Source organism: Selaginella moellendorffii, unplaced genomic scaffold, assembly GCF_000143415.4.
Source record: "Selaginella moellendorffii unplaced genomic scaffold, v1.0 SELMOscaffold_62, whole genome shotgun sequence".
In the NCBI taxonomy this organism is placed as follows: Eukaryota; Viridiplantae; Streptophyta; class Lycopodiopsida; order Selaginellales; family Selaginellaceae; genus Selaginella; species Selaginella moellendorffii.
The window spans coordinates 922,147-936,206 of NW_003314323.1; the positions used below are offsets into that span (position 1 = coordinate 922,147).

The 14,060-nt window shown below is 48.4% G+C and overlaps 4 protein-coding genes across 6 annotated transcripts; 2 read left to right on the forward strand and 2 right to left on the reverse strand.

Moving 5' to 3' along the window:
* The first annotated feature begins 103 nt into the window (after positions 1-103).
* Positions 104-2,313, forward strand: LOC9644286. 3 transcript variants are annotated; one of them, XR_002994156.1, is made up of 12 exons: positions 104-267; positions 322-397; positions 454-580; positions 645-756; positions 803-889; positions 947-1,074; positions 1,131-1,227; positions 1,290-1,367; positions 1,423-1,648; positions 1,699-1,922; positions 1,975-2,125; positions 2,176-2,313. XR_002994156.1 is itself a non-coding variant. In XM_024689566.1 (12 exons), the coding sequence occupies exons 2-11, from the start codon at positions 349-351 to the stop codon at positions 2,017-2,019; spliced, it is 1,173 nt and encodes a 390-aa protein (XP_024545334.1). In that variant the 5' UTR covers positions 104-267; positions 322-348; the 3' UTR covers positions 2,107-2,313. The 3 variants fall into 3 exon arrangements, 2 of the variants coding, with proteins under 2 accessions (XP_024545334.1, XP_002984438.2); XM_024689566.1 differs by having other exon boundaries at positions 1,975-2,019; positions 2,107-2,313; XM_002984392.2 differs by having other exon boundaries at positions 1,975-2,313.
* Positions 2,314-2,337: 24 nt separating this feature from the next.
* LOC112351524 (protein EXORDIUM-like 3) lies at positions 2,338-3,799 on the reverse strand. Its single transcript, XM_024689567.1, has one exon. The coding sequence runs from the start codon at positions 3,632-3,634 to the stop codon at positions 2,528-2,530; it is 1,107 nt and encodes a 368-aa protein (XP_024545335.1). The 5' UTR covers positions 3,635-3,799; the 3' UTR covers positions 2,338-2,527.
* Positions 3,800-10,284: 6,485 nt separating this feature from the next.
* On the reverse strand, positions 10,285-12,228 carry LOC112351505 (pentatricopeptide repeat-containing protein At2g13600-like). The gene has a single exon (XM_024689502.1). The coding sequence runs from the start codon at positions 12,226-12,228 to the stop codon at positions 10,285-10,287; it is 1,944 nt and encodes a 647-aa protein (XP_024545270.1).
* Positions 12,216-14,060, forward strand: LOC9644288 (pentatricopeptide repeat-containing protein At2g21090). Its single transcript, XM_002984394.2, has one exon. It carries the CDS (start codon positions 12,235-12,237, stop codon positions 13,981-13,983), a length of 1,749 nt encoding a protein of 582 aa, XP_002984440.2. The 5' UTR covers positions 12,216-12,234; the 3' UTR covers positions 13,984-14,060.

The window sequence follows — 14,060 nt, forward strand, 5'->3', positions numbered from 1 at the left end:
GGCATCACGAATTGTAGAAATTTTTTCCAAGAAATACGTGCTATCGGGGAGACGAACACTTCAATTGAAAGAGCGTAAAAAGAATCTCCCACCCACCTGAGAAACAAATCCTCAAACCCTAGGGAGTAGGGTTTATACTACCAAATATCAAAACACAGAGGAAGAGATTCCAGGGTCGATTCTCACAAGGAAAGGCCCAAGAGATATATTTGTTTCTCTGGCGATGGAGGCTCTGGCGCTGATGGCGATGGCGGAGCGTCCTGGCAGGTCGGTCCCATTTCTATCTCCTCTTTCCTCTCGCCGAATGTCGCTGTCTCGCAGTTCTACATCCGATTTGTTACCTGGAAGATGGGAGCGATCGTCAGGGCGAGGCGCTGCGTAGATCATCGAGCCGCCGGTATTTCCCTCTGATAATTCCAGGATAGTCTAACTCCGGGTGTTCTTCTCTTCTAGCGTCGGCAGCGCTGGCCGGGATTGTGGTCTTGTACATCAATTTCGCGCATTCCACGCATTTTGTGCCGAGCTTGGAGCGTGCCCTCTCCTCGGCGGAAGATCTAAAGCTGTGGCTTCGCAGTGAGAAGTACGATTTCTTTAGCTCTTTTCTATGGTTCCTGGAAGTTTTCTTTTTCTTTTTTTTGATCCAGCACGAAAATGAGTAGATTGCTGTCTGGGAGAATCGGCATTGTCAAGGAGGAGTTTTTATTCGAGAAAGGTCTTGCACCGTTCAACAGCTGCCATGCATCGACGATTGTCGAGGTAAGTTATACGTCCATTCTCGGAATTAAATGAGGGAACTTCACAGCTTGAGCCCGAGCATTTTATGGTGGCATACTTTGGAGGAACGTATGAAGGCGACAGTGATGTCGTGATCTGGACACAGCGCTTCAAGGTATAGTTTTGTTTCTCCTTGTTCATGATGTATACATTTTTTTCTTTGGTATTTCAGCATGGTGTCTGGTCTGATCCTCAAGTAGCTGATTCCGAGTTGGGTGTCCCCATGTGGAATCCCGTTCTGTTTAAAATGCCCAAAGGCGAAGTGTTGCTGTTTTACAAAATTGGTCCAGAAGTTCAGAAGTACGCATCATCTCTTTGAACCGCTTTAGCTGATTTCCGTTCGTGGTGTTTTGCAGATGGAGCGGGTTTATGAAGAGATCATTTGACAACGGAGTAACCTGGTCTGCGAGGCAAGCTCTTCCTCCTGGAATTCTTGGTCCTATAAAGAACAAGGTAAAACAGGATCTCTGTGTTTTCAATCTTCAACATGGTTTGCTTTTCTTCTTCGTTTACAGCCTTTACTCCTGAGAGATGGAAGACTTCTTTGTGGATCGTCTGTTGAAAGCTGGGATGCATGGGGTGCGTGGATGGAGGTAAGCACTTTCTTCTGCTTGTTCTGTCTTTGCGATTGCAAACACAGTACTGCAGGTTACCGAAGATTCAGGCTATACGTGGAGAAAGCATGGTCCGATTTACGTCCAACATACTCCAATGGGTGTCATTCAACCTGTTCCATATCTCACAGACAATGGCACAATCCGAGTGCTTCTAAGAGCAACACAGGAGATTGGGAAAATATGCATGGCCTCATCGTCCGATGGAGGACGCTCGTGGACCTACGCTACTCCGACTCAGCTCCCAAATCCAAACTGCGGTAAACTCGTACGTTTGTTTCTTCACGCCAGTCTCACAAAATCAACGCAGGATTCGATGGCGTTAAGCTGCGCGATGGCACGCTTCTGCTTGTTTACAACACCGACTCTCGTGGTATACTCAAGGTGGGGGTCTCTGGCGACGACGGAGACACTTGGACAGAGGAGATTACTCTGGAAGAGCAGGAAGGCGGCGAATTCTCGTACGCCGCAGTGATCCAGTCTTTCACCGGTCTCGTTCACGTCACATACACTTATAATCGAGTCCAGATAAAGGTACAACGCTGCTTTCTAGTCATTGGTTTCTATGAACATTTTCTTCGTACAGCACGTAGTTTTGAGAATCGAGACATTGAGGAAGACAAGAGATTGAGTAAGTTGACGTCCATTTCAGCCATCGTGCCCCACTCACATATAGGACACCAACCATTTTCTTTTGGTGGACTCGTGACACTCCAAGATCTTTCCCAAGTCTACAGGTTCGTGTTTCTTATAACTAGATCGTCTATTCTTTATTTTTCTTTCTCAGGCCAAATGATTCCATCAGTGTTGGTGATTGTTTAATTTATACACATCTAACATGAATTAAGACATAATTAAGAAGACAATTCATATAAAATGGTACGAAAGATAGCTTGTTGACAAAATTTTAAAAAATCCCGCGGTTTTTCAATTCAAAAAAACAAAAAAGTAGGAAAGGTGTAACATATATACAAGCGCGGATGGATGGAATCAAAACAAAAAGCTCTTGTTTTGAGCCCCCCTGCCTCGTCTCTTGCTCCAAATCCATAGTCCTTGCTATCACGAGCAAGTGTAGTAGTAGTAGCGAATGGATCCAATCCATCCAACAGTGATCCAAAACTTTCTCGCGGGATTCATCATCAATCCGAGGCGTTTGGGCCGTGGCAAGCGCTGAGAACCGGATCCCAGATCCACTGCACCAGGAACCTCCGCCCATTCACCCCATGCATGTTATAATTCACGCCGCTCCGGGCGTCGGTCAGCACGGCACCCGCGTAGCCGCCGCCGGCACCGGTTCCGTACATGCCCTCGCACAGGTCCGCGATCTCGGTGGGCGCCGTCGGATCCTCCCCGGCGTACCACGCGTTGATCAACGGGTTGGATGAGATCTCCGCCAGCTCGTGCGCGACCACGCTCACCATGCCGTCCACCGCGGGGCTGGCGTTGGGCGGCCTCATGGGCGTGGTGTGCGTCATGTAGGACGGCACCGCGAACGGGTAGGCGCACACCTCGGGGCACTGCTTCTCGGAGTGGCCCACCCACGCGTACGGAAGCGTGTAGCCGACGATGGACGGGAAGGAGAAGTAGTGGAAGCCGCATACCGCGCGGCAGAAGTCCTGGACCACGACGTCGCCGGCGGTAAGGATGAGGTATATTCCGCGGCGCGGGTTGACGGGCAGCGTACCGTTGTTCTCGGCCAGCGCACCCTTGAGGACCTCCTGCATGGTGAGCCGCGTGAGGCTGTGGCCGTGGGAGTAGTCGACGTTGTGCTCGCCCGCCACCACCAGCTGGCTGGTGATGTTCTGGAGCGTTTGATCCGTGTAGAGGCGGACGGTGCTCCACCAGCGCTGGACGGATGGCTGCGGCACCGCGGCGGATTGCGGGGATGAGACCGAGGCCAGGAAGTCGCGGATGATGGATTTGTCCGAGGATTTCCAGCGGCCATACCAGACGATGTAGATGTGCATTTGCTGGGAGAGCACTGGCCCCATATGGTAGCGCATCTTGACGTACTCGGAGGAGCCCTCGAACGCCTTGGAAGCCCCAAATATGCCGCCGCCGCCGCCTTGGATCTTGGAGATTATCGCTTCCTTGTCCTTCCAGTAGGGGCGGAAGGGCTTGTATCGCGCCGCTGGAAGATCCAATGGAGCTGCATTGGATAGAGAAGAGGGGGATGAGGAGAGCAGCGATCTTGCCGCTGCTTGAGAGAGGAGAAGAGCGTAGAGGATGAGCATTGCCAGCGCCATAATCTTGATTCGCAGCTCGCAATGCCGATCTTTCTATCTCTATCCCGATCGATCGATCGATCCAACTAGCTATCTCAAATATCGATGGATCTATTTTCAATCGCTAGCTAGATAAATAGGAAAGGGAGAAGCTCAATGACGGCATCTTACATAGGCCCTCTTTCGTTTATATATTCTTCGATGGAGGGCTCTTGTGTAAGTAGTCACGCTCAAGTGAAAGCCTTGAAAGGTCATTACACATTTCCACCTGTATTACAACTGGCGCTAGCCGAGCGCAGACACATGGCACGCGCTGGGTGGACGACGTACAAAGCTAGCCGAGTGGAGGCCCATGCCATGCCAGGGCTAGAGAATTTACAGTCATACCAGTCCACGCTAGTCAACTCAGTCTACTCGTGTTCATAAATACTGGTTCAGGTAACTTTGGTCCAATAGTAAATGGAACACTGGTCAATAGTGGTCCACGGTAGTCCATCTGTAAAGAATCCAGACATTAAATCCATTCTAACAATGGATGCCAATTTTTAATGTTGCATTTTATGCATTTTTGGAGGAGAGTATTTATCAATATATGTATATATATGTGTGTGTATTTAGACATAAGTTAGTGTTCACTGTATAATGGTACATTTGGAATTTCTTATATAAACTCCTAAATTTAAACTTCTTAAAAAGATAGTCATTCAACCTAATACTATTTAAATTCAAGTACATTTAACCAAAGGAATGCACTTTTATTCATAGGCTTTTTCCTTTTATTATCTCTCAAATTATTTATTTATTGTTGCTTATATTCAAATAATTATTAGTTTGAGTAAAGCATCTACATATGCTTTGTTCAATGGGGGTAATGTAATAATAAACCCTACCAAATCTCATCCAATGCATTCACATTCAAAAAACACAATGAAAAGGTTTTGGACATGATGCAAGCATGGAGCATTTATCTTTCTAAGCCTTATATATTTGTAACAATCCTTCCTTTTTCTATGTCATTCTTCTCATTTCAATTTAGTACTTTATTTGGATAAGAAACACCACTCCCACTCTTATGCAAGGTTTGGTCTTGTCTAGGATTTTGTTTACTTATTAGGTGCTTCATGTAAGCAAATTGTCCACCTACTATCATACATTTATTTATATCTAGGATGGTACATATTCACTAGCAACAACTCTCTACCATTATAAGTATTTGGTTTGTTCTTGGTTTGTCTAATAAGCTTACTTTTTGTGCAATATGGAGGGCCCATAGCTACTGCTTGTGACACTGCAGCAATTTCCTTCAAAAGCCACTATCATACAAGTGGTTATAAACTTTACCTCTAATGACTCAATTCTGTGAGTCAAGAGCTAGGTCAAGTTCCAAAATATAACAAGCTAGAATTGCAGAGGCAAGTTTCACTTGGGACAACAAGAATAGTACCTTGTTGTGGATGAAAATGAAAGGTAATTCATCCCATTCTTCTGTCATTAACTAGAAATGTTGTCTTCAGGTGGTACATGTTGTAGGATTTTTGGAAAGATGTTCCTTATTTAAGTTTGAGGGGGTTTTGGCATGGCTAAATATTCACTACTCACAACTTTGTGACTAGTGAACATAGTACATTTACAATTGGAAAATCCTCCTAGAACAGTCAAATTTCTGCCACTACATAAACAGGCAATACTTTTATCAACTACAATTCATAGTATCTTTTCAAAAACACTACAATCTCTTCAATAAAGTACTGATAGAGTTTGATTGAACAATGATTTTCTAAAGTATTATACATAAGATACCCCAAGTATAAACAAACTTTATATTAATATATTTTTAGAAGTATATTGATTTTTATTATATTTTATTTTCTGGAATATAGTTTTTTATTATTTATTTCAATTATGATATAGTATTTGTTATCTATATAGTATATGAGATAGTTTTTTTAAAAAAAATTATAGTTTAATTCCATATATGGTAAATGTCATTGATATAAAAAAATAACAACTTTGCCAGAACTATAGCCCATCTTTATTAAAAAAGAATTTAGACTTCATTAAATATAATTTAGAAAAGGTAGCACTGCTGAAAATCTAATAATTGATTTCACAAGCCAACACTTGTTTGTAGGTAGGGCATCTTAACTTTTCACTTGCTGCTTGGCTATAGCAACTCTCTGAGGTTCTTTTGAAGAAGTAATATAGTCTAGGGAGACTAAATTTTTATCTTTTCACACTGAATCATAACATTCTCATAGTCAATAGATCTTAGTTGGCAACAATGGCCATAGCAATGTGTTCTACACGCCTCCAACACGATCCCCATCCTTAGAACGCCAGTGTTAAGGCACTGTCATAAGGCAACGGTATTCACCTTGTTTGCTTCGTGTTTGTTTGCCTGTGCTTGCCGGATTTCTCGAGCTCGACCAGGCTGCCGAGGCTCGTTTGATCCGGACTACGCCCATGCACTCGCGGTATCTCCTGATCACTCGTAGAAGCGGTTGGAAGCCTTAGGTTTGCTGCGCCCGATAGCAGCAGAACCGAATGGTGGCAAATGAACGAAGTAGGTTGTGTGGTGGCCTCGGGTGTTGGATCGCCATGGAACCATTCAGGTTTGAGTCTTTCTTGATAAGCCGACTGATCATGTGAGGTTTCTTACAATTGTCATTGTCTTCTACAGGGCCAAACGACTTTGTTTGACGATGAAACTACTGAGTTCTCTGAGAGACGTTTCTCTTGAGTTTAGAGCCTTTAAAAGGAAAAATTCTTGTGATAGATTTTCAGCAACACGAATATGTCGATTCCTGAAACACATGCGGAATACAAAGAGCTCCTTCTCTTCTTGCTCTTGGGCAATGGCATCGCTAAAATTGTTTAGGGTTCTTCGAGCAATGCAGAGCTTTCTAGCATTTGCCCCCGCAAAGATCCAGCCGCCAGATTTCTCTCGAAATCAGGTAAGCGAGCTTCCGCAAGAGGATTCCAATAATTTCTTCCCAGTATCGATCTAGTGACGTTTTTGTCAGAAACACGTTGGTGGATATGTACACTAAGATGTTTGCAGAGCTTTTGAGAAGATCATGGCTCCAAACACGGTCTCCTGGAACGCTCTAGCGCTGGGATATGCAACGAACCTCGAAGAAGTGGCCTTTGAGGTTTTCTCTCGATTTCTCTCGACTCGGCTCCAACCGGATCATTTGTGGCAGTTCTCAAGGCTTGCAGTAGAAAGAAGTGGCTGCTCCACTGGATGACAGGCTCGTCAAAGCTTTTTCTTTGGAGAAAGGCATGGCTGTTCATGCCTCGGCGGCGAGAAGAGGACTTGACACCAGCCTGTTCGTGGCCAGCATGCGTACTCCAACTGTGGGAGCCCAGAGGATCTACGACAAACTGGAGTCATGCAGCGTCGTTCTTTGGCGGTCTTAGCTCTGTAAACAGCTTCCGTTCCAGATCTTCTTCGCGCGTACTATAAAGAAAATTTTGGTGATTGGCAAAGCTCAAGAACATGCCCTGCAATTGCTATACCACTCCCCATATGATGATTAAGAGAAGATTCTTAACTGCTTTTATAGCTTTACATTATTCTTTTTTTTTCTTCTAGAAAGAGAACCTAAAACTCCACAATGGAAATTATTTGCCCAACCTATTGAAAATCACTTAATACCCAAGCACAATGCATCTCTTCACTTGTATTCTTAGCTCCATCATTAGTTTTAGAAGTGAGAGAGTGAAAATTTCAAACATCTAGTTGGAACTATAGAGGTACCTCTATCATTAAGTACATTATTCTCCTCAAGCTTAGCAAAAGAAATCCCTATAGAATGAACATTTGTTACATAAAAAGCTAGTCCATCATAAGTAAGCTAAATAGAAAGATAAACCTTCTAAGCCAAGATCTAGGGATGTGGCCATTTAATCCATTGCTCACATTGGTGTAAATTTCTGAATTTAAATTTTCTGGGATGTCATTTATTATTCAAACATAAGGACTTAACTTTTAAGAAATTTTTAATCAATAGGTGCATTTTTATTTATGGCCCTTTCTTTTTATATTTGAACCCCATGAATCATTTCTTAAGTGGTTTTTTTTTATTGTTTACAATCCATTATGCTTCTATGAAGTTTACACCCTTGTGAATAGAAATTGAGAGTTACAACTCTCCCGAGAGCCCACTCTCTCGACACCCTTGGGTTAAGCCTAATTGAATCAAACTAGACTTACCAAATGTTAATATTAATATGTGGTGTAATTCTCTTAATTAACTAATAGAGTTGGATCTAAAATCATTCTGATACCAAATGTAAACTTCTAAATTTAAACTTCCCAATATATATTTAAACCCAATGATATTTAACTTTAAATATCCCAATACTTTTAACCATTTATTTGTGGGTCATTTCCCTCTATATTAGACTTTATGCATCATTTCTAAAGTTATTCCTTTTAGTTGCTTAGGAATCTCATTAAATATTTTAAATTTCTTAGCAGCCTTAATATGCTTCAAGTTGAAATCCACCACAACCCTGCTAGAGCACTTGTTATACCTCTATGCTCAAAAACATCTAGCCATGGCTGTAGTAGTGCTCAATGGCTTGCTATCAACTAGCAATTGGCGTCCGAGTTTATCCAAGACAAAGATCACAACAAATGTATGCTGGTCAGTTTCTTTCCATTGGTGGAGATGGCAAATGGCATGACAATATCATCCATGGGAAGGTACCGTTTAAATCGTCAAGCGAATGACTCGTCCGGCTCGTTTTCGAGATTCTCCCTATCCATCCTTGATCGCGTGATTCTTCCTTCTTTCTAGCCTCCACCGCCATCGACGCGCAACGCCCTCGGCCCTGGAGCGAACTAGTTTCTGATGTGCCAGCATTCAGGGTGGATATTTGGGCGCGGCCGAGCGACTGTTCTTTGGAGCGCCAGATGGCGGATCTCCAATCCGAGGAGAGATTCCCTGGACGTGGAAGGAAGAGCATTGAAAGGTGACAGAGATCTAAACAACCTGGAATTTTCTAGCATAGAAAGGTTAGCCTAGGGTATTAGAATGGGCCTGTGGTTGAAGCATGGCGAGCAGGAGGCGAGACGTTTTGGCCTCGTGGGCGATGGAACCAAGCTGCCGGTAAGGGCTATCGCTGCGTTTTGGAAGCTGGATCCCGCGACTCTGTGTATTGGCGACGATGTGCTGCTCGCGGATGCAACTGGAACCTCCATCTTCGACGTGGAATCCATCCGGCAGACGGCAGTCAGGAGTGGCCTGGGCGATGGCAGCTCCAAAGACGCAGCCATGCCCATCACTGGGACGATCATCATCGCTCAAGAAGAAGAAGAAATACAAATACCAAATTGGGCAGAGATGAGCCGCAAGCGGCTCGAGGCATCGCGGCAGCTGGACGAAGAGTTCCGCCAGGTGTTCTTCAAGGCCGAGGGAGCTATCCACGCTTACCACAACCGGGTAAGGGAAGCAGCCGACGATATCCGGGTGCTCGAGGCCGAGGCGAGCAAGTTCATTGGCTGGTTCTATCGCGTGGGTCGCCAGGATGACGAGGAGCTCGACGCCACAAACAGGTGTGGAATGGTGACGCTGGTGAGGCCGGATGGAACTTGCGTCACGAGCTACGCTTGCATGAAGAAGAAGGCGGAGGAGGAATCCGATGGCAAGCGCTACGTTGTGTGCGTGGACGGGAGGCGATACGAGTGCGTAGCAGAGGTGGCGGGCGGAGTGGGAGTTTTAACTCCCGCGCAAGGATGCTCCCAGAGCTTCTCGGCCTGCGCGGTGGTGGCGCCGGTGCCAGGGCCGTGGGTGACGGTGGTGTCGGCGTCGTGGGACCATGACGGGAACAAGAAGCCGCTGCTCGTGGCCGGAACATCGGTGGGAGGCGATGGCGGACGATTTGACGATCTCTTGGAGTACGAGACGAGCTGTCAATTCCCTCCTTACCGTCATATCATGCTGCCATGCGACGGGGCCAGGATCGAGTGTGGAGCGCCAGTGATGACTCCCAGGGGTAGCTTGACGGGCGTGGTGGTGGGATTTGGGAAGCTCAGGAATGACAAGAGGAGGTCCAAGAGACTGAAGCTGCCATACAAGTTTCCCATCACCAAGGGAGACTTTGGGCCCTTCTTGGAAGGAGTGCCGGAATCCATCGCCAAAGGTAAACAAGCTTGTTGAGGCATTTGGAGTGATTTTGTTTGTCAGCAGATTGCAGGGCCGGGGTAGAGGTGAATTGCTTGGTGTACTACAATACCGTCGAAGGCAAGATTAGCTTCCCAGCAATTGAATGGAGGGTATGTTCCTTCTATTATGATCCTTGTCAGTCAACTTACACACTTACGTGCAGCACAAGAACTACTTCAAAGCAGATGGTACAATTGTTCGGTTAAGCTGCGTGGAACCCCGTGATCGAATCCTTCGCCCTCGCGGGATTGGTAGACGCGCTCAATAGGGATCAAGCCCGATGGATCCACGCTTTGGGACTCAATTCTTCCTGGAAAGAACACTATAGCTGCCTGGCGGGAGAATGTGGTGCCCTAATTTAGGTTTTTAAAAGTAAAAAAACGACTGCATTTTAGGGTTCCTTGGCCTCACTGAAGCAGCCTCGCCGCCGCCACCGGCGAGGCTGTTCAAACCGAGGCCAAAATCCAACCACGGGTCCGCAAAAGCAAGCGCGTCAGATCACACTGGTGCAGCTCTCATTGCAGATCCAACACGCTCATCACAGCCGAAGAGATTCGAGAGAAGAACATAAGGCACAGAGGAGGCAGCAAAATCATCATCCTGACCCGCGATCCCTGCGATCCTGGCAGCCGTGCTCCGATCGCTGTGAACCCCACAAGCGCCCAGGATGCTGGAGCACGCAATATCGTCCGGCTCAAACGGCATGCTGTGGAGGAGCTCCTCCGCGCGGCAAAGCTGCCCGGCTCGTCCCAGCGCATCCATCACACACATGTAGTGGTAGTGCGCCGGCTCCACTCCAAAATCGCCGACCATGATCGCGAAGTTCTCGCACGCCCGCCGCAAATCCCCGACGTGGCCGCACGCCGAGAGCACGCTCACGTAAGTGATCTCGTTTGGAGCGAACCCCTCCACCACCATCTGCTTGAGCAACTCCAGCGCTCGCAAGGGATGCCCGTTCTGCGCATACGTCGTGATCATCGCGGTCCACGACGTGGTGCTGCGCTCCCGGAGATTTGCGAAGACTTCCCAGGCCTCCGCGACGCAGCCACACTTGCCGTGGAGATTGAGCAGCGCGTTCGCAACCACGGTATCCATCCTATCGCCATAGCCGGCGATCTCGGAGTAGACCATCTTTCCCTCAGCCAGAGCCGCAACGTCGGAACAAGCCTCGATCACGCAGACGAGCGTCACTCGGTTGGGCTGGACGCCTTCCACATCCATCCTTCGCAGCATTTGGAGCGCCTCTCGGGGATAGCCCGCTTGGGCATAGCCGGTGATCATCGTCGTCCAGGAAACAACGTTCTTGCTCGGTGCTTCCTCGAAGAGCTCTCTTGCCTGGGTGATATACCCGTTTTGGGCATACGCCGTGATCATGGTCGTCCACAGCACCACGTCCCTGCTGCTCGATCCGTTGAAGAGCTCCTGGGCCTCGCCGGGGAGTCCACACCGACCATACGCGTTGGTGAGAGCTGTGACCACTCGTAAGTCGTCCAAGAGGTTGCTGGATTCGGAGATGAGTGAGTGTAGGCGTCGGGCTCGGCTTGCTGTCGTGCACGCTTCCAAGACGCTGGCGATGGTGACGGAGCTCGGCTTCACGCCACCGTCGAGGAGCATGGCGTGGAAGAACCGGAGAGCCTCCGCGGAATGCCCGTTCTGGGCATAGCCGGCCACCATGGCATTCCACGACACCAAGCTTCTCTCCTCCATCTCGTCGAAAACTCTTCTTGCTTCGTCGACATGGCCGTTCTGGGCATACCCGCTCAGCATCGCGTTTCTCACTTCCACGACCTTGGCTTCGTCTGGGATCTCGCGATAAACCTCCACGGCAAGCTCCAAACTCCCACACTTAGCGTACATGTTTACCAGCGCTGTCTGGATCTTCACTTCTGCCGCAAGCCCAAGCCTCGCGATCTTGTCGTGAATTCTCCTCCCTGTCTCCAGCAACCCGGGAGCCGAGCAAGCTTCCAAAGCTGCCAGGAACGTCACCCCAGTCGGCCTGATACCACTATCCAGGAACCTCTCAAAGAGTTCCACTGTCACGTCGCTATATCCCTGTTGAGCATACCCTGTCATGACCGTGTTCCAAGTTACTACGTTCCTGGCCGGCGCTGCTTCGAAGATTTGCCTTGCCTCGGCCATATGCCCAGCCTGGGCATACGCCGCTACTAAAATGTTCCATGAGTAAACGTTCGTCTCCTCGATCCGATCAAACGCTGCTTGGGCATCGGAGACGCTGCCACAGCTACCATACATGTTGACGAGGAGATTTCCAAGGTAAGTGCTGGTATCGGCCTCGAAAGTTCCTAAGTGAGCGTGGAGTTGCTTGCCTCTGGCTAAGTTCTTGCAAGATCTTAGGAGTGACGCGTAGTTTTCGATGTCTGGAAGATCCCGCGAGGCGGAGCTGATGGATCTTAGCACAGAGTGGCAGTGACGAGCGAGCATCTGTCCATGAGAAGGATCTTACGATCACTGTCGACAGTGCCGAATGGAGCTGGCTGTGATCCGCACTTGAGTTTGAGCCGCTACGTCGAGGTACTGACGAAGAGAGAGTTCGAGGACAGGGCCGAGAGGCAGGCTGCTAGTGAGTCACGGAGGTTGTCGAGGAGATCCATCTATAGAGATCAAGACGGTCCCAGGAGCAGCGGCACCAGTGTGGAAGTGAATCAAGAGCTCAAGAAAGAGCTGGATCGTCTGGAAGAACTGCAGCAGCAACAACGATTAGGAAGGACTGAGAGAGATGAGATCAAAACTTACGAAACGCTTCTTCGGCAGTGTACAGCAACCAAAGCACTCGAAGGAGGCAAACGCTTGCACCACCTTCTGCTGGAAACCAGGCTGATTGAGAGCGTATTCCTCGCCAATCTTCTCATCCAAATGTATGGAACCTGCGGCCAGCACCAGGAAGCTTTGGCAGTCTTCCAGGGCCTCAAATCGCCCAACGTCTTTTCTTGGAACATCATCATCTCGGCATACACCCAGAACGGGCACCTGCAGGAAGCCAGGGAACTTTTCAGCCGCATGCCAAAGAAAAACGTCGTTACCTGGAACACCATGATCGCAGCGTTTGTTCACAGCGGCCAAAGCCAGGAAGCACTGGACCTGTTTGATGAAATGGGCGAGGAGCTGAACAAGATCACTTTGATCCACGCTCTCCAAGCCTGTGAGAGCCTCGGAGCTCTAGAAAAAGCCCAAGAGATCCACTCCAGAATCATCAAGCTGGGATGGGAGTCGCACACCATCCTGTCCACTGCTCTCTTCAACGTCTTCGCCAAGCACGGCAGCATGCTTCAAGCTCGAGCCATCTTCGAGAAAATGCCACACCGCGACGTTGTCTGCTGGAACTCGATGGTCGCTGGCTATGCCCGACGAGGACATATCGAAGAAGCCATGAAGCTCTTCCTCTCCATGACCGTCCGGAACGCCTCGTCTTGGAACTCCATCATCACGGCCTACGTCCAGTCGGGCCACAGCAAGGAAGCCTTCGGTCTCTTCAAAGCGATGGACCTGGAGGGCGTTGAGGCCACGAAGATCACCTTCCTAGCGGTTCTCGGCGCTTGCACTGGCACGAACTCTCTGGCACACGGAAAACTCGTCCACACTTTGATGGTGGACGCCGGCTTCGCGGTCGACATCACTGCCGCCACTGCTCTGATCACCATGTACGCAAACTGTGGAGCTCCAGAGGCCTCCAAGGCTGTCTTCCTCCAAATCTCTCATCACAACTGCATCACCTGGGCTTCCCTGGTTGCTGCTTACGCTCACAACGGCCGTGGAAAGGCCGCTGTGGATTTCTTCCGTCTGATGTGCCTGGAAGCTTTCAAGCCAAACCAGATTGCGTTCGTCAACGTCCTTCACGCTTGTAGCCATGGCGGGCTGCTCGAATGCGGGACGAGCTTCTTCCAGTCCATGGTTAGTGACTACGGCCTGGAGCCGATCTTCGAGCACTACGTCTGCATGGTTGATGTTTTAGGCCGAAGTGGTAGAACAGACATCGCAGAGAACCTGATACTGGAAATGCCGTTTGAGCCTGACGGACTGCCGTGGACGGTGCTGCTGGCAGCTTGCAAAATCCATCACGACGTGAAACGGGGAGCGAGAGCTGCCGAGAAGATTGTGGAGCTGGATCCAAAGCGATGCGTTGCGTACACGTTGCTCGCAAACGCGTACTCGGGATCTGGAAACAAGTTGTTAAAGTAGACAAAATCGAAAAGAGCGTCATTGCATACCTGTATCGAACAAGCTCCGCACGAGAGACAAACTATAAAGAAACAAAA

What these genes read in the sequence shown, in the direction of transcription:
- LOC112351505 (XM_024689502.1), bottom strand. Translation starts at nt 12,228, where the DNA reads ATGCTCGCTCGTCACTGCCACTCTGTGCTAAGATCCATCAGCTCCGCC.
- LOC9644288 (XM_002984394.2), top strand. Translation starts at nt 12,235, where the DNA reads ATGAGAAGGATCTTACGATCACTGTCGACAGTGCCGAATGGAGCTGGC.
- LOC112351524 (XM_024689567.1), bottom strand. Translation starts at nt 3,634, where the DNA reads ATGGCGCTGGCAATGCTCATCCTCTACGCTCTTCTCCTCTCTCAAGCA.
- LOC9644286 (XM_002984392.2), top strand. Translation starts at nt 349, where the DNA reads ATGGGAGCGATCGTCAGGGCGAGGCGCTGCGTAGATCATCGAGCCGCC. An exon ending in CGTAGATCATCGAGCCGCCG is followed by an intron (nt 398 to 453) that starts GTATTTCCCTCT and finishes CTTCTCTTCTAG; the next exon opens with CGTCGGCAGCGCTGGCCGGG. An exon ending in ATTGGTCCAGAAGTTCAGAA is followed by an intron (nt 1,075 to 1,130) that starts GTACGCATCATC and finishes GGTGTTTTGCAG; the next exon opens with ATGGAGCGGGTTTATGAAGA.